The 27,129-nt window shown below is 42.5% G+C and overlaps 2 protein-coding genes across 8 annotated transcripts in view; one reads left to right on the top strand and one right to left on the bottom strand.

The window, feature by feature from the left end:
* klhdc10 (kelch domain containing 10) overlaps positions 1 to 1,973 on the bottom strand; it is a 43,981-nt gene extending 42,008 nt beyond the window's left edge. For 2 of the 4 annotated variants that reach the window (XR_011955315.1, XM_072562864.1), the window contains exon 1: positions 1,709 to 1,973. Coding sequence is in view for 3 of the 4 variants with exons in the window: in XM_072562864.1 (XP_072418965.1) it covers positions 1,709 to 1,775 (67 nt within the window). In the remaining variant the exon portion in view is untranslated. The remainder of the gene's footprint in view (positions 1 to 1,708) is intronic. The other 2 variants (XM_072562867.1, XM_072562865.1) reach the window with 2 other exon arrangements.
* A 239-nt stretch (positions 1,974 to 2,212) lies between these two features.
* On the top strand, positions 2,213 to 27,129 carry zc3hc1 (zinc finger, C3HC-type containing 1). 4 transcript variants are annotated; one of them, XM_072562860.1, is made up of 11 exons: positions 2,213 to 3,203; positions 3,416 to 3,666; positions 5,215 to 5,329; positions 6,519 to 6,669; positions 7,756 to 7,839; positions 8,266 to 8,393; positions 10,131 to 10,288; positions 15,686 to 15,929; positions 22,710 to 22,916; positions 25,144 to 25,368; positions 26,759 to 27,129. In XM_072562860.1, exons 2-11 carry the CDS (start codon positions 3,590 to 3,592, stop codon positions 26,870 to 26,872), a joined length of 1,503 nt encoding a protein of 500 aa, XP_072418961.1. In that variant the 5' UTR covers positions 2,213 to 3,203; positions 3,416 to 3,589; the 3' UTR covers positions 26,873 to 27,129. The 4 variants fall into 4 exon arrangements, with proteins under 4 accessions (XP_072418961.1, XP_072418960.1, XP_072418962.1 ...); XM_072562859.1 differs by lacking the exon at positions 3,416 to 3,666 and adding an exon at positions 3,863 to 4,341 and having other exon boundaries at positions 2,214 to 3,203; XM_072562861.1 differs by lacking the exon at positions 3,416 to 3,666 and having other exon boundaries at positions 2,215 to 3,203.

Genomic DNA, 27,129 nt, shown 5'->3' on the forward strand with positions numbered 1-27,129 from the left:
TTATATCCCCTCCTACTGTAAATAATGTTTCCTCTACTTAAGAAAACATAACACTGTCCAATTGTGCTGTCATAATTCTGATTATTCTTAGAACTTTACAATACAGCCTAAAAATATCAAGAGGAAATCTTACAACCCTATGAGCCTATTTTGCCATCCAGTAAGATCATTCCCGATCTTCTGTCGCAATTTTTCTTTCATGCTTGTTCATTACGTCCCTCAAACCAGAAGTCAAAAATCACCCTATTGCAGAGTTGAATATATTCAATGATGCAGCTCATCAACCTGGAGACAGAAATTCACAACCCTTTGAGTGCACAGCTTTCTCATATTCCAAATAGCCAATCCCTTATTCTCAAATAGCAATCCCATGTTCTAGCCAGGGTTAACAACAGTCATTGCCTGCACTGTCAAACTCCTTCACAACTTTACAGATGAGATGACTAAATTCCAAAGAACGTAGGCCCAATTTACTCAGCCTCTCTTCATTGGAGTGATCCCTAATTGAATAGACCCCGATCCTAGAAATCAACATTCACTGTACTGCCTCCAAAATATAATCCTTCCTCAGCTAAAAGAAACCAAACTGTACACAGTATTCCAGGTACAGTCTTACCAAAGTCCAATGGCAATTGCAGGCATCTTGCTGCAATTACTTTCATTTTCAATTTGATATGTTTAATCAAAATAATGGTGATTATTAACTTTCCAGCTGCATTCCACTTACTTCTGAATTTATACACTTCCATCGAGAATTTATATATAACTTTAAGCTATTTATGTACAAATGCAAGAGGTTGACTATTAAATAATCTAACCACAAGAACAGCTGCTGCCTCAGCACCAGGGACCCACGTTCAATTCCAGCCTCAGGCAACTGTCTGTGTAGAGTTTGCACATTCTCTGTGTTTGCATGGGTTTCCTCCCACGATCCAATCCAAAGATGTGCAGATCAGGCGAATTGGCTGTGCTAAATTGCCCATAGTGTTAGATGCATTTAGTCAAGGGGAAATGGGTCTGGGTGGGTTACTCTTCGGAGGGTTGGTATGGACTTATTAGGCCGAAGGGCCTGTTTCCACACTGTAGGGCATCTAATCTAAAAATATTCTAAAATGGTTACATTTATAGGCATGTTTAGGCATTAACTTGAACATCGTAACACATCGTCTGCCTTGGTGTCGAGATAACACGAAAGGGAGCAGGTGGAGATGACTTGACAGTTACAGGTATTTGCACAGTTGAGGTCTCAGTTTGCATGAACGCTCTTTTCACATACCACCGACTATAACGGAGAACGCAATGGCCGTAAAATGTGCCAAATGGGAGATGCAACAAAAACTAATTCGGACTACGAGGTTACAACAGATCATGCTTAAGCTTATGAAGTGGACAATGATGACAAACTTATTGGTGAATAATCTCATGTCTTTGCGGTGGTTGGTTGCTGGTTAAATGTAGTACCTATAGAAGGAAAGCAAATTTCGGCAGGGAAAATGACTTGCTACGGTTATTAACAAATGACCAAGTATCATTCTACTTATGTTGTTAGAAACAACCATATAATAAAAAGAGAACCTTACAACCACTAAGTGATTCCTGAAGTGTTGTATTGCCCAATTGCTCACACTTAGGAATCTCTCGGTCTACCAGTGGCCCATTATTAGTGAACAGTGGGTTGCTTTCGGCTGGAGGTGCAACAGACACTGACCTGGCGGCCCGGCCTGCGGCCTCCCGGTTACCTTCACGAACTGACTGAGAAGCGGCGGCTCCGACATCCCCACACAGCGGCCGCCAAGCGACCCGACGCCCCGGGGAAGATAAAACCCCCACTCCACTCTCTTCCTTCCCTCCCCACACCACCACCTCAAAATTAAATTAAAAAGAAGCCAGCAGTGCCTGAGCACTGATCAAACAACCGCCGCCGCCGCTGCCGCTGCTGCTGCCTCACGCACAAACTCCAGCTCACATCCCGCTCTTCTCCTCCCCCTCCGCTTCACAACATAAACAGGCCGCCGCCACAACCAATCAAGAACCGAGCTTTCATCAGCCCGCCCAATCACCGCCCGCCTTATTGTGAGGTGAGCCCATTCAGTGACAACCAATCGAGCTCCAAGTTAGCCAATATCAAGGATCCTGGATCAGTGGCGCCGGGAGAGCGCAGCAGTTCAGGCAGCATTAAAATAGACGTTTCAGGCAAAAGTCCTTCATCAAGGGTTTATTCCTGAAGAAGGGCTTTTGCCCGAAACGTCGATTTCGCTGCTCCTCGGATGCTGCCTGAGCTGCTGTGCTCTTCCAGCGCCACTAATCCAGAATGTGGTTTCCAGCGTCTGCTTTTGTTGTTTTTGCCTCATATCAAGGATCCGGCCGCAGGCTGCCCTCCCCTTCCAAAAAGACAGGCAATGTTAAGCAAGTGTCGATGCCATCGTTCACTTTGATGGCAACGGATTCGCGTCCTGGACCATCTCCCATGGCATTGCCCGAACAGGGATTGAGGGTTACCTTTAGGTACCCGAAAAGAAGTGACTTGCGTCGAGACGGCTCCCTTTCGTGACCTCAGGACGACCCCCCAAAACGCTTCACAATCAATGAAGTGCCTTCGAAGTGTTGCACTGTTGTAATCCAAGTAAATTTCAGCAGCTAAAACTCACACAAACAGCAATGAGATCAATGATATCTATAGTAAACATCGGCAACGGCTCTTCTTCAAGAGAAAGCCTTAATTGGCATCTTTCATTCCCATCTTAGAGGGCAGGAGAGATCTTAGGTTAACATCTAAACCAAACGGAGTAGTTTCAACACCAGAGCACTCCCTCGTACAGAGCAATTAGTCTACATTGTTTGATTTTCTGGTACAAAGGCAAGTGCTGAGATTTGAGTGCTTGCAGGAATGATGACGGGGAGGGAATTGGAAGGGGAACAGCTGCCTCTCTATGCCTGGAAAGAAAACCTGTGTTGCTGCTCCTGAAAGAGCTTTAGTGGACCTTCACTGCTTCGATTCAAACCACCTGATGAAGAAGCAGCGATCCGAAAGCTAGTGCTTCCAAATAGTTCCATTGGACTGTAACCTGGTGTTGTGTGATTTTTAAAAAACTTTGTACACTCCAGTCCAACACCGGCAGCTCCAAATCATAGATTCAAGCATGAATAATACCCAGGTCATTGATATGCTCGTTGGGTCGCGAAGTCAAATTGAATGTATTTCTGTAAGTTTCATTATAAAATATCTCCAACTGATCAATTTTGTAAACATAATTTTCCCACATCAATAGCACGATTCCTGATTGCAACCTAGTTTATTTCACCTACATTTTATGCATATTAACTTAAACTGTTCAAAGAAAACGAACAAGAAATGTTATTTTTATAACGCTCTTTTTTTTTCTCCTGTGTAACGGCAATTCTGTGTGTTCAACAGGTTGCACACACCTTGGAACCAAGACATCAGTTCCAGCTCAGGGATAGTCATCTTGTTTCTGAGTCAGAACTCTCGGTTCAAGTCCCAGTGGAAAATTTGACAAAAATAAATCAAATAGTACGCTCTCGTGCAATACTGCATTGAGCAGGTGCTGCTACATTTGAGGTGTCGGATATGTTGTATTTCAGACGAGAGACTCACCCTCCCTCTTCGTTGATGTGGAAGACTCTGCGTATTATTTTGAAAAAAGAGTAGGGAGTTATACTGTTCTGGTAATTTTCCTTCCACAGTCTACATCACAGATGTAGATTATTCAGCACACTCTCACCTTGCCATTGATCGTAGTTTATTGATGCTTACTGCGCTTCTTAAATTACTCCACTTAAACGCTTTGGAACATGTTTTTGTGAAAGTTGCTAAGAAATCTACTTTGTTCAATTCTTATAGATCCCACGGAAATCTGGGAGGGTTGGCAACAGTTGATCCCTTGAGAGTCACCTCATCATGGAGACAACTTTACAAGAGAGGCAGAGAAAAAGAAACATAATTGATAATGCCTTAATAGTTCTGCATCAAATTTACGAATGAGAAACTCAATAATCCAATTAAAACATTAATTTGGAATTAAGCCTTATTTTAGACAAAATGTTTAATTTGATGTCTCTCGTTGCTTTAGAAAATTTTCAAATGCACTTGTAAATTGTATCAAATTTTAATTTTGTTGCCGAAGGTCAGTTAGTTGTGGTTAAGGTTTGTGCTCCGGAACATTTGTACAATGCACGTTGTAGCCGTGGGACATTGAAATGTACCGGATCAAAGATGGCAGCTGCCGATAACAATGGCGATTTTTCATCGCCCAACAGTAAAGACGTGGCTGAGACTCCGCAGAAAGTACGGCAGTTGCTGTCAGACAGCATCGCGGAGATGTAAGTCCAGACGCTCGACTCAGTTTTGATTCTTTCACGGAAACCGCCTCCTCTCGGATTTGGATCCTGAATGACTGAGAACATCATTGGGCCCGGTGTCTCTTACCCATCCTGCTGGATTTGTTTTGAGGGATTGAGTTTCACAAAAAAAACCGGATAAAGTAGTCTTTCTAATTCTTCTAACTAAAGTCTTCGGGAATGGTGGAGTCAGACCTCCAAACCCATCCCAGTTTCGTCTCTAATTTAAACGTTTATAATTCAAGGCCCACTCCACAGATGTGTGCATGTAATCCTGGACATAATTCAGCATTGTGTCTGGTTTTCCCCTGCTTTGTTCCCTTGACCAGCAAGGAGAACACCTCTGTTTCCTTTACAAAATAAGGCCAAAGGATTATTTATGCTCAGATGAGCCAGAGATGGCCTCATGAGCTCCAAGGCAGGATGGCCACCATTGACAGAGTTGTAAAAGCTGCATTCGCAAACTCAGTTACAGACTGTCTACCTGATCCAGTTTTCATTGAGGACTCTCAATAATTTCAAGCCATGAAATGGGTGACAGTGAGAAGAACATTAAAATCACTGATTTAAAGATGCCTCTAAAATATTTTACCTTCGGCAGTGCAGAGCGTCCTTAGTACTGCTCTGGAGTGTTAGCCTGTTTTCTAAGCATGAGTCTCAAAAGTGGGACTTTAATCCACAATGAACCGACATGAATGTCACCCACTAAGACAAAGGTGATGCTAACTTATCTCACAAAAAAAGGCAAAAGTTATTGCTATTGCAGGGATTGTCAAATGATCACAGCTGGAGCTAGTCAGTGAACATTAAACAGCAAAGTGTATTGGTAACTGATTAATATATTTTGTTTCATAGTGATCAGATCAGTTCTATCCCTGAATCACCTAATGACAATGATTTACCCAGATCACCAGTGCCCTGTGATTCTGCTAATAAAGAAGCTTTCTTTTCACGGGTTGAAACTTTCACAATATCCTTCACTGTTGTCACCAAATCAAACTCGTGAGCAAGCAAAATCTCAGTGCTAAGTATTATGAAGCACGAATACTTGATCATACTATTATAGAATCCATCTTTCTGTGTTTGTGAAAGGGAGAGCTTTCTGAGCATGCGGTGTCTGGCTGAAATGCTGATGGTTATTTGTGCTTAGAAGAGTTCTTTGTATTGTTGAATGTCACAGGATTGCAGGGCTGAGATCTGATTCATTGGTTTTGGGATCATGTAGCTCTGTTGATCACTTGCTCCTCATGCTTCATGGTATTCAAGAAGTCCTGTATTGTAAATTTACCAGGTAGACATCTTATGTTTAAGTGTGCCTGCTGCTGCTCCTGGCATTACCTGCTGTACTCTTCATTGAATTGGGGTGGAAATGGCAATGATAGAATTGAGGATATGCCAGGCCATGAGGTTGTAGATTATGCTGCAGTACAATTCTGCTGCTGCTGATAGCCTACAGTGCCCAGAAGCCAGAGCTCCCTGAGGAAACCCACGCAGACACGGGGAGAATGTCTCTGTAGAGTTTGCACATTCACCCGAGGGTGGAATCAAACCCAGGTCCCTGGTGCTATGAGGCAGCAGTTTGACCTAATGGATATATTTGACAAGAAGTGTGTTTACACAGTGCTAGTGCTTTGACTTAAATATGATGTTGTCTTGAGCCTTTGGTTCAGTGGGGTGGAGGAGGTTTGTTTGAAGACTAAAGGTGCAATAGACTAGTTTTAGTAAATACCTGTTTCTATGCTGTTAATCCCAATCATTCGTTTTGGAAGGAGTGCAGCATAAGTTGATAAAAATTATACCTGGACCTTGAGGGTAAAATTAAGAGATAAGATTCAATTCCATGGAATTTAGCTGCTTAAAGGGTGATTTGGTTAAGGGATTCAAGATGTTAAGGAGAACCAATAAGCAAGATAGATAGCAGATGAAAGCAGTTCTGCTGCTTGGAAAATCCAGGACTGGGAATGTAGCCTTCAATGTTATAACCATGTCTTACAGGTGTGAGTTTGGAAAGAGGGAAGGATTACTATTTGCTTCTGTCATTCTGCATATATTTGAAGCCATTTATTCAAAGTCAAACAGGGGAAAAGATGCTTTGTACAGGAAATGTCACGCAGATGTTGAACAAGTGCTTTCTGAGTGTTTTCCCTTGACAAGGATACTCATTCAACTGGGCTGGGATGCCGTTCGAACTCTGCCCTTTGCAGTGTGCCAGATATGGTTGGACCAACATAGAATGTGACATGCTGAAGTGTTGCAGTTGTCAGGCATTCCTCTGCACTACTCTGCATCCAACCCTGGAAGCCAATGGATGTAAGTTTTTGTACGTGTTTGTTTTGACTTAGTTTGTTCCTTTCTTCTCACCTCATCCTAGCTTACCTATATCTTGAAGACTGCTAACTCTGTTGTTAAAAGCCCAGGCTAAGTGCAGATCACGGAATACTTGGATCAGATCTCCTTGTCATTGCATTGTAAACTGATGTCTTACAGGTCCTTTTCTTTTCCAAAATTACATAGAGTTCATGACGCGGAAACAACTGGTTCATGCCAGTATTTATGCTCCACACAAGCCTCCCTTCTATTCGCATGAAGTCCTCTTTGTTTCTCCCTCATATGTTTATCTAGCTTCCTGTTACATGCATCAGTGCTATCACCTGAATCAGTCCATGTGATGGCACATTTCAGCCTCACTCTGTGTGATGAAATTTCTTCTGAATTTCTTGCTGCTTTTCTGGTCACTCTTTAATATTTATGAATCATAATTTTAGAATCCTGTACAACTGGAAACAATTCTACCTTGTTACACTACTTGATGATAATCTTAAAGATCCTTACTTGACAAAAGCATTTAAAATAACAGGGCATTTTAAAATACCAGGCTGTGAACCAAGTGCAGAAAATTAGCTAGCATAGTTTAGCGTTTGTTGGTCAGTATAAATATGGTGGGCCTGTTTCTATCCTATATGATTCTATAACTCTGTATGAAAGGTTCCCTGGCCTGTTAAATCTTTCTTGGCAAGAATGATATCTCAGTACTGGTACAAAGCCTTAAATACTTTTGCCTGTTCCTTTATATTTAAGCACTGTACATAATACATTTTTTTGCGTCTCTCCTAACATCCCTCATTCCTTACTGTCTCTAAGATGTCCGTTTTGAGGCCATTTGTACTATCCATAATCTGTATCCTGCCTTGATAACTTATTTCATCATTCTGCAATTCTTTGAGTAGCAGAATTCCTACAACCTGGATTTCACTCTGTCATTCTGAGAATCTGGTATTTGAACCTTCCTACTGTCTCTGTGATTGGTTTCCCTTCATTGGGTTGAAGCTGTTGAGGCGATTTATTTCCTTTTCGTTAAAAGCTATCACATTTTTGTGTTTATGAATTTGTCTTCAGATAAAGAGAGGGTCACTGCACTGCAAGAAGGATTGAAAACAGCACATGAGAAGTTCTGCTTTTGGCCTGACAGCCCCAGCCCAGGTGACTTGGGAATAAATGTGTAGGATTTTTAGGTTATTCAAGGTGTAATTGAGGCTTTATGTCTGCGATCCATCATTTTCTTTTTTCTTTCATTAATTGATCATTGAAATGACTATAATAGTTCAATAGGAGATTGGGAATGGTGTGGGTTTGGGAGCGGTGCTTATTATCTGGCTGAACTCCAAGTAACAAAGTCACAAACAAAAAATGCTCTTAAAATTCAGTGTTTCCTTGTTTTGCCTACAAATCTCTCTGGAAGCAGCTCGATCCATACTTTGCTTTGCATTCTCTCAACTGTATCAGCGCATGTGAATGATATGCAAGATGGGACCTGATTCTGGCTTATTTTGCTGGAATGCTAACTGGAATGGAACAAGGTGTGTACTATGTAGGTGACCCATTTGTTCTTTCATTTGTACCTGGTAGATCGGTTCTGGGCATTACCTTTGAATGAACCGGCAGCCCTTCTGCATGGCGTGACAGAGCGGTTCAAGAGTCTTTGTTCACTGGACTTCCAGTTACCTGCCATCAAACATGATGACCTCAAAGAAATGGTGAGTCCTATAACTTGGCTCTTTCTCCTGACGTTTTGCTGGGTTACAGTTTCACAAGTCTCTGGCTTCTCTTCACCGAGATGGCTTCTTCTCTTGCTTATCTCTACCTCTTCCACACCCCCTTGTGTAAACCTGCCCAACACTATAATGATGAAGGAGTATACCTATCACTGAGAGCTGAAGTTGACTTAACACAATGAGTCTAAATAGTTTGGAAGAATTAACATGTTGGATCAAAAGCAGGAATAAGAAACATATTTTAAGCAAAATTGAAATCCCCTTTGAAACTTTTCAGATGATGAATTTGTTTTTTTCATTGAGAGGATATGGACAAAAGTGAAATAATACATAATTGCACTATGCCAGGTTTGGGTGAGGGCAGTGGTTTGAGTATGAGAAGACAGGATTTAACTGTTGGGCAAGATTTAAAAGAAACCAAAGGGATTCTCACAGAGGGGTGGTCCGTGTATGGAATGAGCTGCCAGAGGAAATGGTGGAGGCTGGTACAATTGCAATATTTAAGAGGCATCTGGATGGGTATGTGAATAGAAGGGGTTTGGAAGAACATGGGCCAGTTGCTGGTAGGTGGGACCAGATTGAGTTGGAATATCTGGTTGGCATGGACGAGTTGGACCGAAGACACTGTTTCTGTGCTGTACATCTATATGACTCTGAGTCTAAGATATAGAATGGAGCTGGTGAGATACCCCAGAGTTCTGAGGTTCTGGGAAAAGAAGAGGTAGGAACAGGAGAGATTGATGAGCCTTATTTTGACACGGGGAGTAGAGAGATGATGAAACTTTTAGAGTGGGAAGGAAAAGTTTCTCTCCTTTGACAGACACAGGACGGATGGGCAGGCAGAGTGTCATAGAGTCATAGAGATGTGCAGCATGGAAACAGACCCTTCAGTCCAACCCGTCCATGCCGACCAGATATCCCAACCTAATCTAGTCCCATCTGCCAGCACTCAGCCCATATCCTTCCAAACCCTTATATTCACATACCCATCCAAATGCCTCTTAAATGTTGCAATTGTACCAGCCTCCACCACATCGTCTGGCAGCTCATTTCATACACATACCACCCTCTGTGTGAAAAGGTTGCCCCTTTGGTCTCTTTTATATTTTTCCGCACTCGCCCTAAACTTATGCCCTCTAGCTCTGGACTCCCCAATCCCAGGGAAAAGACTTTGTCTATTTATCCTATCCATGCCCCTCATGATTTTATAAACCTCTTTAGAGTCACCCCTCAGTCTCATGCTCCAGGGAAAACAGCCTCAGCCTATTCAATCTCTCCCGATAGCTCAAATGTCCAAACCTGGCTACGTTCTCGTAAGTCTTTTCTGAACCCTTTCAAGTTTCACAACATTCTTCTGATAAGAAGGAGACCAGAACTGCACGCAATATTCCAAAAGTGGCCTAACCAATGTCCTGTACAGCCGCAACATGACCTCCCAACTCCTGTACTCAATACTCTGACTTGCAGTAGTTTTTGCCATGAAGTATTCTCAACATCTTCCTTTTATTCAGTGAAATCCCTGTGTATGGATCACAGTTTACTACATGTGTTCAGTTTTACATTTCTCTGTTATTAACCCAGCCATTGCATATCACCTTGGATCTGATGATCCTTTGCTGACCCTGGATTGGATAATGGAAGTTGCAAATTCATTGATCCTGTGACCAGTGATGGTAATTAAGTAAGTGAATCCATGACTTTTTCTTGTCTTTTGAACAGACAATAACAGAGGAAGCCATCAGTTCAATATTGCAGTTGGTAGAAGATAAATCGACATGTGGCACTATGTTTGACTGTCCTGGGCTGAAGAACAGTACAGATGTCCTTTCCATCCATCTTTCTGCCTGTATCCTCGCACTGTCTGGCTGGGCTGCTGGGTGAGAATACAAAGTAAATTTGCAATTTTCCACATTGTCATGAATCTGCTGTATACATCTTCCCCTGCCTCCGCCATCACGTTCCTTTTTTGAAAGTACTGATTCATACAGGACTAGAGTCTCATGTGTGCATACACGGTCATTCAGTTAGTCGGAAAGTTAAAAAAAACGATTGACCATGGGGGGGGTGGGCTTCAAAACCAGATCTCATATTTCTCTCCCCTAATCCTCGCACAGGCAAGGAATAGAATGAATGATTACTTCCATCCTTACTGCCCCTGAATCTTTAAACGTCTTCTCTTCTCTCTTGCCCCAAAAGAGACTGACACCTGCTGCGTTGCAATTCCAAAGGCTGCCTTCTCTCACCTCTCCTTTAATCACTATTCTTCATGACCCACAACTAGACAGAGGGTGTGCACGTTGTTCACCTTTTCGAGAATAACAAATTCTGACCATCACCTGCACTGACGATGACAAGGGCACAGAATGTACTCTTTCTGGGGTTCTTCACTGTCCTTCACAGGAGGGGCTAGGCAGCACCACTATTAATGGACTGGCCAAGTCTTGAAGGACATTGTCTGCTGCAGCCTCTGTCTAGCAGCTAAGGAACCATCAAGAGGGAAATACCTACTTGACTTCATATTTATCAGTGTCACAGATGCAACTTTCCATGACAGAATCAGTAGGAGTGACCATTGCTCACTCCTGTGGAGATGAAGTCCTGTCCTCTCATTGATGACCTCAATTGAGTTTTATGGCATTACCACCATGCTAAAAATGGGAAAGAATTTAAACAGATACAGCAATTGAAAACTTTGCATGCATGAAATGATATGGACCATCAGTTTTGTAAGCTGCCGGCCATACACGCCCCATGTTGAATTTAGTATGTACTGACTACTGTGGAGGGAGTTGTCGAGAATCAGATCTCTTCTGATATCTGATGTACGCTTATGGACAGCCAATGAATTCCAGGGTCCTTCATACACCACAACAAAGCCATGCCTTCGGAAGTAAAGTTGGTACTCCGCTCTGCAACTGCTGCCTCTCCAGGAAAACTGTGAAATTTGCAATCAAAGAAGCAGGTTTGTGAAAAGAGAAGCAGCCAGGTCATATGACCTTCAGCTAGGTCACACATCACCTTCAGTCAGGAACTGGAGTCGAAAGCTGTATGAACAAGAACTGTACAGCTGTTAGTCTTCTCAGCAGTGACCAGGACGATCAAGTACGAGGTGTGGGAAGCAGGCACTCATTCCAGAAGGACGTAACACATGATGCAAGTGGAAAATTACCTTTCTCTTTAGTATTTTAAAATTTTGTTTTATTGGTGAGTTGAGTTTAAAATATCTTCAAAAGAAAAGTAAGAGTCTTTAAGCTCAGTAAGAAAGAAATCCTGTGCACATTTCAAAAGGCAGTGGCTTTTCAAGATCATAGAGACTGAAACAACATCTTCAACACAGAAGCAGCATATGAATCAGTGAGATTTTCCATAATTGAGACAGCTGAAAGCAAAGGTGGAATTTTATGAATGTTTCCTGAAACACTGGAAGATCATGTGGAGGGCAGAGCATACAGGGTACAATATGTTGAAAGTTTTCTTTGATAACATCATACTTGATAACAATCCATGTTTTCAGTGCAAGACACTAATGATCGTTTGGTGAAGTACATTGCAATTACTCGGAGCTGTGCAGCAAGAATTGTGCCTTTGAGTTTGTGGAGTGTGTTGGCTTTATCACACAGAGACAATTCCTGGGTGAATTGGGAAAATCCCATTTTCATATGTTGACAGTGGCCAAAGGTACAACTATTTCAATACAAAAAAAAGTTGATATTGTCCATCATTTTGACCAGTACCTAAACTTGCTTAAAAGACTGTCATTGCAATTTTGAAACTGACTACTTGCAACTGTGTCACCAATCTGACAGCAATCGAGCAATTTTATGTTAACTGTGCTTTAATTTACACAAGATGGTAATGTCTGCATCAGATGGAGCTTTGTTATGTTGGGAAAGCAAAATGGAGCAGTGCCAGTCTTGCGATGTCAAATCAAACATTTGTTGAAACTGCATTTGTTGCTCACAGAAGATCTGGGAACAGATGATGCTTGGACACAGGTGTCAATAAGTGAAACTAATGTAAAGCCACAATATCTTGATCGAGTGCTGCACAGAGTAAGTGAGTGAGTGCAACAATTCAGGACACACTTTGCATGAAGATGCTCACAAAGCCACAGAATTGCTTTGCATTGACTGCCCTGTGTGCTGTTCTAGATGAACTGTCATTGCTGTGCAAGTTCTGGACAACAATTGGAGCCATACAATTTGTAAAGCCCAAGATTAATAATGTGAAGACTAAGTTCTAGGTGAACCTGTTTATTGGAGTGATGTGTTTAAGATTATACTGGCTGCTCTCAACAGTGCCATGATCTGTCAATTCACTGAATCGCTATGTGATCACCTGGAAAGCAGATTTCCAGAAGAGGAATTATTGGAATGGCATGCATTTGATCAGGCTGCAGTTTCCAAGACAACCAATTATGATCATGGAAAAGGCAGCTTTGTGTGACTGAAAGCAAAATATTCCTCTTTTTTTATCAAACAATGATGAAAGTATGGCCACAAGAGGTATGTGAACAACATTCCGATTTCAAATTTATACTTGTGACAAAAGTCAAGACGGATTATGTTCTGGCATTTAGTGATTTGATGGAGAATGCCCGAAAAGACAATCAGTTTCAAGATGTCCATTCTTCTGGACATTCATACAACATTTCAGGCATCAAGTGCTGACTGTGAGCATGGATTTAGTCTCATGTATTCAGTTGTGTAGACCCAAAAATCAATTGCTTGGACAACTTGAGTTGTTTAAAACTTGCAAATTACGTTGTACATTTCATGGATGCAGTACACAACCACTGGACAACAAATACAGGCACAAAAAGTTACCAAGAAAGAAATGAAAAAATTACGAGTCTTTGTGTCCTCTTTTAGTCACATTGTATCTGTAATGTTCGTAGTGCCAACATTAAACAGGTCCCCAGATTTCTGAGCTGAACAAATAATTTTGTTTACTGTAGTAGATAGAATATCTGTAACTGTAAAATAATATAAATGCACACTTTTAAAAGGAACAAACTATAATTAAAAATTGCAATATGACTTCTGCTCAAGCATGTCATGTGCCACTCAGACTACTCCACGTTCTGCACAAATTAATGGGAAAAATCAGAGCAAACACTGGCTATCAGCAGCAGCAGAATTGTATTCAACCTCAGACTGTTAACTTGTGGTCCCTCATCATCACAGGTAAATGAAAAGTAAAGACAGAAGCAGCACCAGAAAATACCTTCGAATGAATTGTCAGCCTGGTAAAGCTGTAGGAAAGGATAACTTGCCTGTCGAGCCACAGAAGCAGCATGCAATAGGCAGGGATAAACAATCTCATAACCAACAATAGATCTAAACTCTGCAGCCATTTCACATCCAGTCATGAATCATGGTGGACAATTAAACAACTAACAGGATGAGCAAGTTCCACAAATGTCACCTCCTCTAATTATTGGGGAGCAGCACATAAGTGGAAATGATGAAGACTGAGCTATTTGTACCCATCTTCAACCAAAATAGATGAGTCATTCCATGTGATATCAAGAAATAGCTGAAGGCACTGGACACTGTAAAGGCAATGGCCCCCTCAACATTCCAACAGTACCGAAGTCTGTGCTTCAGAACTAGCCGTGCTATTGGTCAAGCTGTTCACCATTATAGCTTCAACAATGCATCTACTCAATAGTTGTACAAACATGTCCACCAAAAGCAGAATACATTCACCCAGCCATTACTGCCTTATCTGTCAAATCCAAAGTGATGGAAGGGGACATTGACAGTGCTATCAAGCGGCATTTGTGAGGGATTAGTCTGCTCACTAGTTGTGTTCTGCCAGAGCCACTCCGTTTATAATTTCATTAGAACTTTGGTCCAAACATGGACCACAGATTTGATCTCCAGAGGTGAGGTGAGAATGAGCACCCCTGAAATGAAGATAGCATTCAACTGAATAGGACATCAAGGAGCCCTAGAAAAATTAGAGCAAATGGGAATTTGAGAAGGGGTGGGGAATCTCTCTGCTGCTTGAAGTCTGACATGGCACAAAGGAAGATGGTTATGTTATTTGAGAGTAGTCACCTCAACTCTGGGTCATCACTGGAGTTCCTGTGGAGTGTCCTAGGCCCAACCATCTTCAGCAATTTCATCACTAATCTTCTCATCGGAAGTGGGGATGTCTGCTGATTCAACAACATTTAGCATCATTTACAATTCCTTAGACATTGAAGCAGTACATGTCTATATGCAGCAAAACCTGGACAATATCCAGGCTTGGGCTTAAAAGTGGCAACTAACATTCGCACCACACAAATGCCAAACATTGACAAGTTACAATGATGGAGAAACTAATCATCGCCCTTTGATGTTCAATGCCATTACCAGCATTGAATCCTCATTATCATCCTGAGGGTTACCATGACCAGAAAGGGAACTGGAACAGTTATCTAAAACCATGGCTACAAAAGTGGGACAGAGGTTAGGAGTTCTGCAGTGAGTAACTTACCTGTCCCTGATGCAATGCTTGTCTACCATCTACAAGGCCTAAGTCAGAAGTTTAATAGAATATTCGGCATTTACCTGAATAAAGGCAGTTCCAACAGCACTCGAAGCTTGACATCATAAAAAACAAAGCAGTCCACTTCATTGATACCTCATCCACTACATTTAACATTCAGTCCCATCAGCACAGTGGCAGTGTGTATCATCTACAAGGTGCAGACTACCTGGAACTAACTAAGACTTTCTGACAGCTCCTTCCAAACCCATGACCTCTACCACCTGGAAGGACAAGGCAAGATGCACGGGAATACCACCAACAAGTTGCCCTCCAAATCTCTCAGCATCCTGACTTTGAACTATATCACCATTCCTTCAGTGTAGCTGGGTCATTCTGGGTGTTCCTACTCTCTAGAGACTGCAATGGTTCAAGAAGGCAGCTCATCACCATCTTCTCCAAGGGAGTTAGGGAGGGATGTTAGATGTCTGCCCAGCCAGTGACACCTACATTCCATGCATGAATAAAATAAAAAATGGTAGCCAATTAGCTCACAAACTATGAAACATGGTTATAGCTGACAAAAGACTGATCTGGTGGATATTGAAATTAAATTACTTGAGGGTGTGATGGAGGATGCTGCGACTTGCTGGTTCATGTGCCTCTACATCCCTTTAGGAGGCGCACCATCAAACTGAGTAACATGTGGGAGGAAAGATAGGAGTGGGGTGGAAATGGCCTCCCTTACACTGCAATTGTATAATTCTTCCTTTTTCTCCCCTCCATTTGAATAGTTCTTCCTCTGAATTTCTCCACCTACCAGTTATCACCTGTTCCTATTGCATGAGGAAGGTCGGTCTGTGGAGCTTTCAGCAGATTGAAGGTGTTTGCCAAGCCAGTGAGCCTGAGATTCCTGTCTGCAATACCTCCCCACATGATAACAAGCCAGAAAGATCAACACCAACTCCTCCTGCAATGTCTCCCTACAGGATGATCACTCGAAGTCAAGATGCTGCCCAGTCACAGAGCAGCGAGCAGGTGCACTGATCTTCTTCTGCCTCTTGGAGTTAATTTCTTTATGTTTTTCTCAGTTTAATACCCTTATCACAGTAATTGGTTATTCACCGCATTGTTGGCACAGACTGGATGCCAGGTTTACCTGCACAATGTGCACAGCATACTGAAAATCATTTGAGCTGATTTATGTTGAAGTAGTGTCATACTTGATGTGACATAAGGTGTTGACTTCTATATGGTTTAATATAATTTATTTGAGGTTTGAATTTGAACTATGTGTTTTGGGGGGTTTCTATAATCAACTTGTCAGCATTTCTGAAGCAATGGTTATTTTTAAAACCAGTGTAAGAGAGAGTGTGTTCCTGGACTGAAAATGGGGATTTGTTTGCAATGTGAGTTTTCAGAAACATTGAAAGGCATTAGCTTGAGTTTAGTTGAGTAGGATGAGGAATTTATTTTTGTAATTGGGATAAAATTAATAGATTGGAAAGCTTTACATAGCTGTTCACGGAAATATTTTAATGTACCATAAATAATGCTGCTACTTTTCCTTTTATTCCTCTTCTGTATCTAAGATTTGTACCGAGGTACGTGTACCTAAGATGATACCATTAAAGGCAGCCATTGTATAAACTTTTCATTGTACTCCTATACTTCTGTACTGGAGTACATGTGACAATAACCAATATTCTGTTCTAAAAACAAAAGAAAATAGCCATGTTGGACGTTTCAGTCTGGAATCTGACCAATCTAGTAATAACAACAGACAATAGACAATAGATGCAGGAGTAGGCCATTCAGCCCTTCGAGCCTGCACCGCCATTCAATATGATCATGGCTGATCATTCCCAATCAGTATCCTGTTCCAGCCTTATCTCCATAACCCTTGACTCCACTATCTTTAAGAGCTCTATCCAATTCTTTCTTAAATGAATCCAGAGACTGGGCCTCCACTGCCCTCTGGGGCAGAGCATTCCACACAGCCACCACTCTCTGGGTGAAGTAGTTTCTCCTCATCTCTGTCCTAAATGGTCTACCCCGTATTTTTAAGTTGTGTCCTCTGGTTCGGCACTCCCCCATCAGCGGAAATATGTTTCCTCCTGCCAGAGTGTCCAATCCTTTCATAATCCTATACGTTTCAATCAGATCCCCTCTCAGTCTTCTAAACTCAAGGGTATACAAGCCCAGTCGCTTCAGTCTTTCCGTGTAAGGCAATCCTGCCATTCCAGGAATTGACCTCGTGAACCTACGCTGCACTCCCTCAATAGCCAGAATGTCTTTCCTCAAATTTGGAGACCAGAACTGTACACAGTACTCCAGGTGTGGTCTCACCAGGGCCCTGTACAGCTGCAGAAGCACCTCTTTGCTTCTATACTCAATTCCTCTTGTTATGAAGGCCAGCATGCTATTAGCCTTCTTCACGACCTGCTGTACCTGCATGCTTGCCTTCATTGACTGGTGGACAAGAACACCCAGATCTCTCTGAACAGCCCCTTTACCTAATTTGATACCATTGAGGTAGTAATCTGCCTTCCTGTTCTTACCACCAAAGTGGATAACCAGACATTTATCCACATTAAACTGCATCTGCCATGCATCTGCCCACTCACCTAACTTGTCCAGGTCACCCTGTAATCTCCTAACATCCTCATCACATTTCACCCTACCACCCAGCTTTGTATCATCAGCAAATTTGCTAATGTTATTGCTGATACCATCTTCTATATCATTTACATATATTGTAAAAAGCTGCGGTCCCAGCACGGATCCCTGCGGTACCCCACTGGTCACTGCCTGCCATTCCGAAATGGAGCCGTTAATCACTACCCTTTGTTTCCTATTAGCCAACCAATTCTCTATCCAATCTAGTACTTTGCCCCCAATACCGTGCGCCCTAATTTTACTCACTAACCTCTTGTGTGGGACTTTATCAAAAACTTTCTGATGGTCCAGGTACACTACATCCACTGGATCTCCCTCGTCCATCTTCCGAGTTACATCCTCAAAAAATTCAAGAAGATTAGTCAAGCATGATTTCCCCTTCATAAATCCATGCTGACTCTGTCCTATCCTGTTACTATTATCCAGATGTGCCGTAATTTCATCCTTTATAATAGACTCCAGCATCTTTCCCACCACTGAGGTCAGACTAACTGGTCTATAATTTCCTGCTTTCTCCCGCCCACCCTTCTTAAAAAGTGGCACAACATTAGCCGCCCTCCAATCCTCAGGAACCGACCCCAATTCTATTGAACTCTGGAAAATAATCACCAGCGCATCCACGATTTCCCGAGCCACCTCCTTCAGTACCCTGGGATGCAGGCCATCAGGTCCCGGAGACTTATCAACCTTCAGACCTAACAGTCTCTCCAACACCAAATCCTGGCAAATATAAATTCCCTTAAGTTCAGGTCCTTCAGCCACTGTTACCTCAGGGAGTTTGCTTGTGTCTTCCCCAGTGAACACAGATCTGAAGTACCCATTTAATTCCTCTGCCATTTCTTTGTTCCCAGTAATATATTCCCCTGTTTCTGTCTTCAAGGGCCCAATTTTTGTCCTAACCATTTTTTTGCCTTGGACATACCTAAAAAAGCTTTTACTATCCTCCTTTATATTCTTGGCCAGTTTACCTTCGTACCTCATTTTTTCTCTGCGTATTTCCTTCTTACTAATCCTCTGTTGTTCTTTAAAAGCTTCCCAGTCCTCAGTTTTCCCACTTATCTTCGCTAAGTTATACTTTTTCTCTTTTAACTTTATATGTTTCTTTACTTCCCTCGTCAGCCACGGCCGCCCATGTCTCCTCCTGGGATCTTTCTTCCTTTTAGGAATGAACTGATCCTGCAACTTCTGCATTATACACAGAAATATCCGCCATTGTTCCTCCATGGTCTTCCCTGTTAAGGTATTGCACCATTGAACTTTGGCCAGTTGCTCCCTCAACCTGTTCAGATATGTTATCACAGCAGGTGGGACTTGAACCCAGGTCTCTCGACTCAAGGGTAGGGACATTACCACTGTGCTATAAGAGGCCCCTTTCTATGATTCTAAAGGCAAAATAGACAAGTTCAAATATTTGGTTCTGATCTTGTATACGTGTGAAATTATTCCTTTGATCTTCCACCTTATTTAAATAAAATAAACTGTCTTTACAAACACAACATATTCCCTTCATTTTATAAACCTTGATCCAGTCTTCCCTAAGCCTCCACTTCTCTGAAGTGTTCAGACACAGCTGTTCAAGCCTACCTTCTCTACTAAGATATGTTAAACTAAATATTAATCTGTTGCCATCCGCTCTACCGTGTCCAAAGTCTCATTATGTGAATAGACAAAAATTGAATACAATGGTTATTTCAAGTATAAATCATATTCTTTGTCTTGTATCAATTGTGCTGTAGATGCACCCTATGGTGGACTTTTAAACTTATACACTACAATGTCTTTTTTTCCTTTTTCTTAAAGTGTCTATTTATGTAAGAGATGTAATGGCCCACTGGTATTATCATTGGACCATCCATCCAGAGATTCAGGTTTGAATCTCCCTGTAGCACGGGGTGGAATTTAAATTCAATAAAAATCTGGAATTAGATTTTTGAATCTGGAATTACCATGAAATTATTGTAGTTTGTCAGGGGGAGGAAAAAACCTATCTGGTTCACTCATGACCCTGAGGGAAGGAAACTGCCATCCTTTACTGTGTACAATTTTGGTCTCTTTACTTGAGAAAGGACGTACTGGCTCTGGACAGGGTGCAGAGGAGGTTCACTAGGTTAATTCCAGAGTTGAGAGGGTTGGCTTATGGGGAGAAACTGAATAGATTGGGACTATACTCATTGGAATTTAGAACAATGAGGGGGAATTTTATAGAAATATATAAAATTATGAAGGGAATAGATAAGACAAAAGCAGGGAGGTTGTTTCCACTGGCAGGTGAAACTAGAACTAGGGGGCATAGCCTCAAAATAAGGGAGCAGATTTAGGATTGAGTTGAGGAGGAACTTCTTCACCCAAAAGGTTATGAATCTATGGAATGTCCTACCCTTTGAAGCAGTTGAAGCTACCTCATTATCTTTTTAGGGCAAAGGTAGATAGATTTTTGAACAGTGAAGGAATTAAGGTTATGGTGAGCGGGCGGGTTAAGTGGAGCTGAGTCCATGAAAAGATCAGCCATGATCTTATTGAATGGCAGAGCACATTTGACGGGCCAGATAGCCTACTCCTGCTCCTATTTCTTATATTTTTATCTCTTCTGGCCTACATGTGACTCCAAACCAATACCAATGTGTCATAGAGTTGTACAACATGGAAACAGACCTTACGGACCAATTCGTCCATGCCAGTCAGATACTCCAAATGAATCTAGTCCCATTTGGCCCACATCCCTCTAAGCTCTTCCTATTTGTGTACCCATCCAAATGCCTTTTAAATTTCTAATCATACCAGCCTCCACCACTTCCTCTGGCAGCTCATTCCATATATGCACCACCCTCTGTGTGAAAAAGTTGCCCCTTAGGTTCTTTTATATTTTTCCCCCTCTCACCTTAAATCTATGCACTCTAGTTTTGGATTCCCCTACCCTGGGAAAATGTCTTTCACTATTCACCCTATCTATGCCCTTCATGATTTTATAAACCTCTATAAGGTCACCCCTCAGCCTCCAACACTCCAGGGAAAATAGCCCCAACCAATTCAACCTCCCCCTATAGATCAAACGCTCCAACCCCTGTGACATTCTTATAAATCTTTTCTGCATCCTTTCAAGCTTAATAACATCTTTCCTTTAACAGGGAGACCAGAATTGAAGGCGGTATTCCAAAAATGGCCTAACCAATGTCAAGCCAACATGACCTCCCAATTTCGACATTCAGCGCACTAACGAATAAGGGCAAGTGTACCAAACACCACCTTCACTACACCTCCTTCACTACCTGTGACTTCACCTTCAAGGAACTATGAACCTGCACCCAAAGGTCTCTTTGTTCAGCAACACTCCCCAAGCCCCTTAGCATTAGGTCTATGACTCCTGCCCTGATTTGCCGGACTGAAATGCAACACCTCACACTTGTCTAATTTAAACTCTGTCTGTCACTCTTTGGCCCATCTGATCAAGATCCTGTTGTACTCTGAGGTAACCACCTTTGCTATCCACTACACCACCAATTTTGGTATCATCTGCAAATTTACTAACCATTCATCCCATATTCACATCCAAATCATTTATACAAATGATGAAAAGCAGTGGACAGCACACCACTGGTCACAGCCTCCACTCTGAAAACAACCCTCCACTACCACCCTCTGTCTCTTACCTTCAAGCCAATTTGTATCCAACTGGCTAACTCCCCTGGAATCCATGTGGTCTAACGTTGCTAACCAGTCTAGCATGCGGAGCCTTGTTGAACACCCTGCTGACAACATCCCCCTTCAATCTTCTTTGTCATTTCTTCAAAAAGCTCAATCAAGTTAATGAGACACAATTTCCCATGGACAAAGATATGTTGACTATACCTAGTGAGTCCTTGCCTTTCCAAACACATGTAAATGCTGTGCCTCAGAATCCCCTTCAATACTGATGTCAGACTCACCAGACTTTTCCTTACCATTTTTCTTAAATAACTGCACCACATTAGCCACCCTGTTCCGACATCTCACCTGTGGCTATCAGTGATATAAATACCTCAGCAATCGCTTCCCCAGCTTCCCACAAAACTCGGGGATGCAATTGATCAGGTCCCAGGGATTTATCCACCTTTATGCATTTTAAAACAGCCAGCACCACCTCCCCAGCAATATGGACACTTTTGAAGATATCACTGTTTATTTCTCCAAGTTCTGTTGCTTTATATCCTTCCGCACAGTAAATACTGATGTTAAATGCTTGTTTAATATCTTGCCCATCTCCTGCGGTTCCACACATAGATGGCCTTGCTGAACTTGAAGGAGTCCTTTGCTCTCTGCAGTTACTCTATTGCCCTTTATATCTTTGTAGACTCTCTTTGGATTCTTGTTAACCCTGTTTGCCAAAGCTATCTCATGTCCCCTTTTTCCCCTCCTGATCTCCCTCTTGAGTATACTCCTACTGCTGTTAAAAATCACACAATACCAGGTTATAGTCCAACAGGTTTATTTGGAAGCACTAACTTTCGGAGTGCTGCTCCTTCATCAGCAGCGCTCCGAAAGCTAGTGCTTCCAAATAAACCTGTTGGACTATAACCTGGTATTGTGTGATTTTTAACTTTGTACATGGGTGTCTCCAAGTCATGCCTACTGCTGTTATACTCCTTGACGGATTCACTCGATTGCAACTGTCTATACCTGCCATATGCCTCCTCCTTTTTCTTGACCAGAGTCTCAGTTTCTCTAGTCATCCAGCATTCCATACACCTACCAGCCTCACCCTTCACTCCAACAGGAAAATACTGACTCTGGACTCTCATCTCAATTTTGAAGGCTTTCCAACTATCTCTTTACTTGTGAATAGCTCTACTAATCAATTTTTGGAAGTTCTTGCCGAACACCATCAAAATTGGCTGGATGGCTTTCAAGTACCCTCTGGGCAATTAGAGATAGATATTGAATGCTGGCCTTGCCAGTGATGCCCACACCCTGTAAATGAATAATAATTAACAAATATTTACCCCATCCTCTTGAATGACACTGCACTTTTCTCAATTAAAAATCACCTGGTAATTTAGGTTTGCTTGTATTATTCAAGCATTGTTACACAGACACATGCTTGTGATATGTTTGAATCCTTCCTAAGTTCGATGATTTTACTAAAACTATTTTTACTTTGCTCAGCAAGAAACCAGCCCTTCACCCGTTGGGGCTCGCACACGGAGTCGAGATGTCCACAGTCCCACTCCAGTTGATCGATGCGAGTCCGACTCCATTAGTTCACATTTGCGGAACAAGCGACCAGTGACTCGTAGCATGGGACAGGGAGACACGTCTTCCAGTCCTCAGCGGAAACCGAAGAGAATGCGTTTGTCCTCATCCACCAGTTCAGTAAGTAATGAATACACCCGTGAGGAAAATTGAAGACCAGTATTGTGCAACTGAAATTTTACACTGACCATCCTATACCACTCAGATTCACAGTGTTAGCAGTGTGAGATTCTCAGATGCCTTCTTTGCCACCGTGGTGGTTTACAAAACAAGGGCTTGGGTCCAGTTGGTCCTTTGCAATGCTGTTAGCATGCTTCTGTCCATGTTGCCAAATTCAAGGAGTTAGCGGGGGCAGGAAGAACCAAATTTGGAGGTGACGGAACATGGTTTTGAACTTTCAAGTGCTGTCCTTGTCACACTATGCCTCTGGCCTCCTACTGAGTTGGGTGCTGCTAAGCCTACATAACATTCATCAAACAAGGCAGGTTCACTGGAGGTAGAAACAATGGTTTGTTCTGAAGCAATGAGGCCTTCAGTTAGTTCCCAGGCATGTCTGGTTTTGATAGGAAATTGATTGTCCAAGGGTGACATTGCACTGTCACCGGTGCCATCTGTCAGATAAGACATTCGACAGATGTCTTCTGCCTGTTCCATAAAACTGTCAGGATTTGTGTCATTTTCTCAGGATGTACCAAAGCCTTTCAATGCAGTTACTGACTTCATTCGGGCGGCACGGTGGCTCAGTGGTTAGCACTGCAGCCTCACAGCACCAGGGTCCCAGGTTCAATTCCAGCCTTGGGCGACTGACTGTATGGAGTTTGCACATTCGCCATGTGTCTGCATGGGTTTCCTCCGGGTGCTCCGGTTTCCTCCCACAGTCCAAAGATGTGCAAGTTAGGTGAATTGGCCATGCTAAATTGCCCATAGTGTTAGGTGCATTAGTCAGAGGGAGATGGGTCTGGGTGGGTTACTCTTCAGAGGGTCGGTGTGGACTTGTTGGGCTGAAGAGAGTTCCACACTGCAGGGAATCTAATCTAATTCCTCTCTGAAGCTATGAGTTGAGCAGATAGATTCAGATATTTTCTAATCAACCTGTTCAGGGATGTTATTACACACTTCTGGGGTAGGTGGGACTTGAACGTGGGTTTTCCTGGCTCAGAGGCAGGCACACTACCACAGGACCACAAAGCCCCTGAAATAGTTTCTTTCTGTGTTGGTCAATATAATTAGCGCATTAGAAAACCAGTCATGTTTAAACCTTGATGAGCATTTCACAATCCTGCAGGGGTTGCTGGATTTATTCCGGCACGTAGGTGAATGTTGTTAGGGGCCCTCTTGTGGCACAATGGTAGTGTCCCTACCCCTGAATCGAGACGTCCAGGTTCAAGTCCCACCTTCTGTAGAGGTATATAGTAAATCTCTGAACAGGTTGATTAGAAAAATTGGAGCTTGGTCCCTAGTTTCTACTGAGTTATTTGATCTCGACTCGGGAAACAGGGGAGAGGCTTTTATTGGCCTTAGTACATTGTGGATTATGGGTAGAAGAAATGGGGCGTAGAGGTTAAATTTGGTCAAAGGTGCTGCTTTTGATGCTCACCCTGTCACCCCTGAGTGGATGATGCCCCTTCGTGCCTAAAATTCATAATTAAATGGAGAAACGGATACATACAGAGAGAATATTTCTTTCAGTGGGAAATCAAAAATAAAGTTTAATCTCAAACTCAGCTCTAGGTTGTTTCGGATAGCATTTTTCCTTACCCAAAATAGTGGGAATCTGGAAGTCTATTTCCTCAAAAAGCCGTGCTTGCTAGTAGCCAGCTGGAGCTTTCAGGAATCGGGCTCCGATTTTTATTGGCTAAGGATAACAGAGATGTGAAGCAAAATCAGGGTTCCAGTATACAACAGACTTTTCTTCCTATTTGTTGGGTCAGAATCTGAGAATGGTCTTCCCAGCTGGACTGTACCCACACCAGATGGACTGCAGGACAGCAGTTCAAGAAGGTGGCTGTACACCGGTTTCGAGGGTACTTAAGGAGGGGCAACAATTACTGGCCTTGGCAACGTAGCTCACGTCCCACGAATGCATCAAAAACAAAGTTTAAATTGAATGGTGGAGAGACTGTATAGCCATTTCCTATTCCTGTCCACTGAGCAGAGTCACACGAGGAGAATAAACATTTGAGATGCACTAGAGGGTGGCTGATACCTTGATGCAGCAGCTCGAAGCATTTCAGAGAAGATCAGCACAAATAAGTGATTGAAAAGCAAGATCGGTTAATTCTGAGATTGATTTTGTGAGCAGAGTCTTCAGGATGGTTTTGTTCAGATGCATTATTTTATCTTACAGGATAGTACTCGTGGATACTTTAATCCTGTCTCCCAGCACAGGGATTGGTGTCCATGGGTTAGGAGGACGCTGGAACTAGAAGATAAACCATGTGACCTGGAGCCAGGAGAGCAGACCCCAGTGCTTGATTCATCTGAGAAGACAGAACTAGGATGGAAAGAGTCTCTTTGGGTCCTCTTGTCACTAAATGCCACCCAGACCCCAAACGAGCGCTCAGACAGTGTTGTAAGTAGTGAGGTTTAATAAGGAGAAAGTGAGGACTGCAGATCCTGGATATCAGAGTCAAGAGTGTGGTGTTGGAAAAGCACAGCAGGTCAGGCAGCATTTGAGGAGCAGGAGAATCAACGTTTCGGACATAAGCCTTTCATCAGGATTCCTGATGAAGGGCTTATGCCCGAAACATCGATTCTCCTGCTCCTCGGATGCCGCCTGACCTGCTGTGCTTTTCCAGCATCACATTCATGAGTTTTAACATGTCAACTTTTCCCTGTAGCTGTTGATTAACATTCCCCCTTTCCCAAGGATGTGGATACTCTGTTGAATACAGTTCCTGAGCTAGAGCTTTTTCCATTCCTACCGTGGCTTACTAACTTAGAGCCTGGACAACTGTGAGACAATTCAGTTACCATATGTATTCCAGCTGGGGAGTATTGGCAGCACAGTAGCCACAGTGGCTAGTAATGTTGCCTCACAGCGCCAGGGACTCCGGTTTGATTCCAGCATTGAGTGACTGTGTGGAGTTTGTACATTCTCTCCATGTCTGCTTGTGTACTCCTATTTCCTATCACAGTCCAAAGATCTGCAGGTTAGGAGGATTGGCCTGCTTTCGCAGTGTAGGGATTCTATGAATTTCTATGAATGACTTCCACTGCCTGGCTATGTGACCACAGACGGCATCTACACAATGAATGAGGTCAGGAGAGAAAAATCTGTTTTAAACTGAAGCTACTGACATTTTGTGCCAGGAAGTCAGTCGCATGCCAGCCTCAGGTTAATTATGTTGACAGCCTGTCCGATCTGAGCATTTTTTGTTTATTCATTGACAGCTTCAGTTAGGACACTAAGGATCCATAAGATTCTCAAATACTTTGCATTCAAACAGAATGCTGTGCACTCCTGCAAAACCCAGGAAAATGTCCATCCTGTTAGTTGATTTGGTTTCTTTCACAGTCCTAGGAAGCTTCAAAGATTGTTTCTGTTGTGAATTAGGCCAGGGCTCAGACAGAAAGCTTTTTGTGGCCCACATTTGTCCCTCAGGCTGCTATTACTAAAGGATTCAGCATCAAACCAAATGTTTTAGCCCAATGGATGGATGGTATGTTGGGCTGGGTCTTGCAGTTTTTGAAGTTTAAAAATGTCAGCAACGTTCTTGTCAAGAAGTTTCACAGATAGACATCCCAGCAAGCACAGCCACTGACAAAGTGCTCTCCTCCTTCCTCCAGCTATCTGCTCCTTTCCACACAGTGAGCAGTAATAGACATACTGTAAAACTCTTTGCTCTTCCTTCACATAATTATCGACTTATAGGCAGGGAGTTTGAGAGTAACAGTAAAATGCTGTATATCCTGTTTATGTTTGTGTTGAACAGGCTATGTAAATATTCCTTTGTTGTCAGTCTCTTTCAGAAAAGTCCAGCAAGGTGTTCCGAATATTCCGCCAATGGCAAGTCCAATGTTCCTCAGAAAGTAGTTTGTTGGATGGGAAAGAGAAGCAGTTGGTACAGGATTAAGTGATTATGATACCGGAGATGGATTTTGAACTTCATAGTAACAGATGGCAGTCCGCAGATTTTTTTTCGTATGTTTTGCTACTTCATTTGAAAAACAACAAAAGCATGGAGCTGGTCTGTGTTTGGCCCATCCTGTACCCAGGTAGAAGCCATCAGGATGGTTCTTGTCTCACTTCACAGATGTATTTGACATGTGTTAAAATAGCGCGAAGGCTTTGAACAAATGTGAATAAAATGTTTTGATAGTTTCTTCTTTA

This window comes from Chiloscyllium punctatum, chromosome 44, assembly GCF_047496795.1.
Source record: "Chiloscyllium punctatum isolate Juve2018m chromosome 44, sChiPun1.3, whole genome shotgun sequence".
Lineage (NCBI taxonomy): Eukaryota > Metazoa > Chordata > Chondrichthyes > Orectolobiformes > Hemiscylliidae > Chiloscyllium > Chiloscyllium punctatum.

What these genes read in the sequence shown, in the direction of transcription:
- zc3hc1 (XM_072562859.1), top strand. Translation starts at nt 4,235, where the DNA reads ATGGCAGCTGCCGATAACAATGGCGATTTTTCATCGCCCAACAGTAAA. An exon ending in CACGGGTTGAAACTTTCACA is followed by an intron (nt 5,330 to 6,518) that starts ATATCCTTCACT and finishes TGACAAGGATAC; the next exon opens with TCATTCAACTGGGCTGGGAT. An exon ending in GCCTGACAGCCCCAGCCCAG is followed by an intron (nt 7,840 to 8,265) that starts GTGACTTGGGAA and finishes TGTACCTGGTAG; the next exon opens with ATCGGTTCTGGGCATTACCT.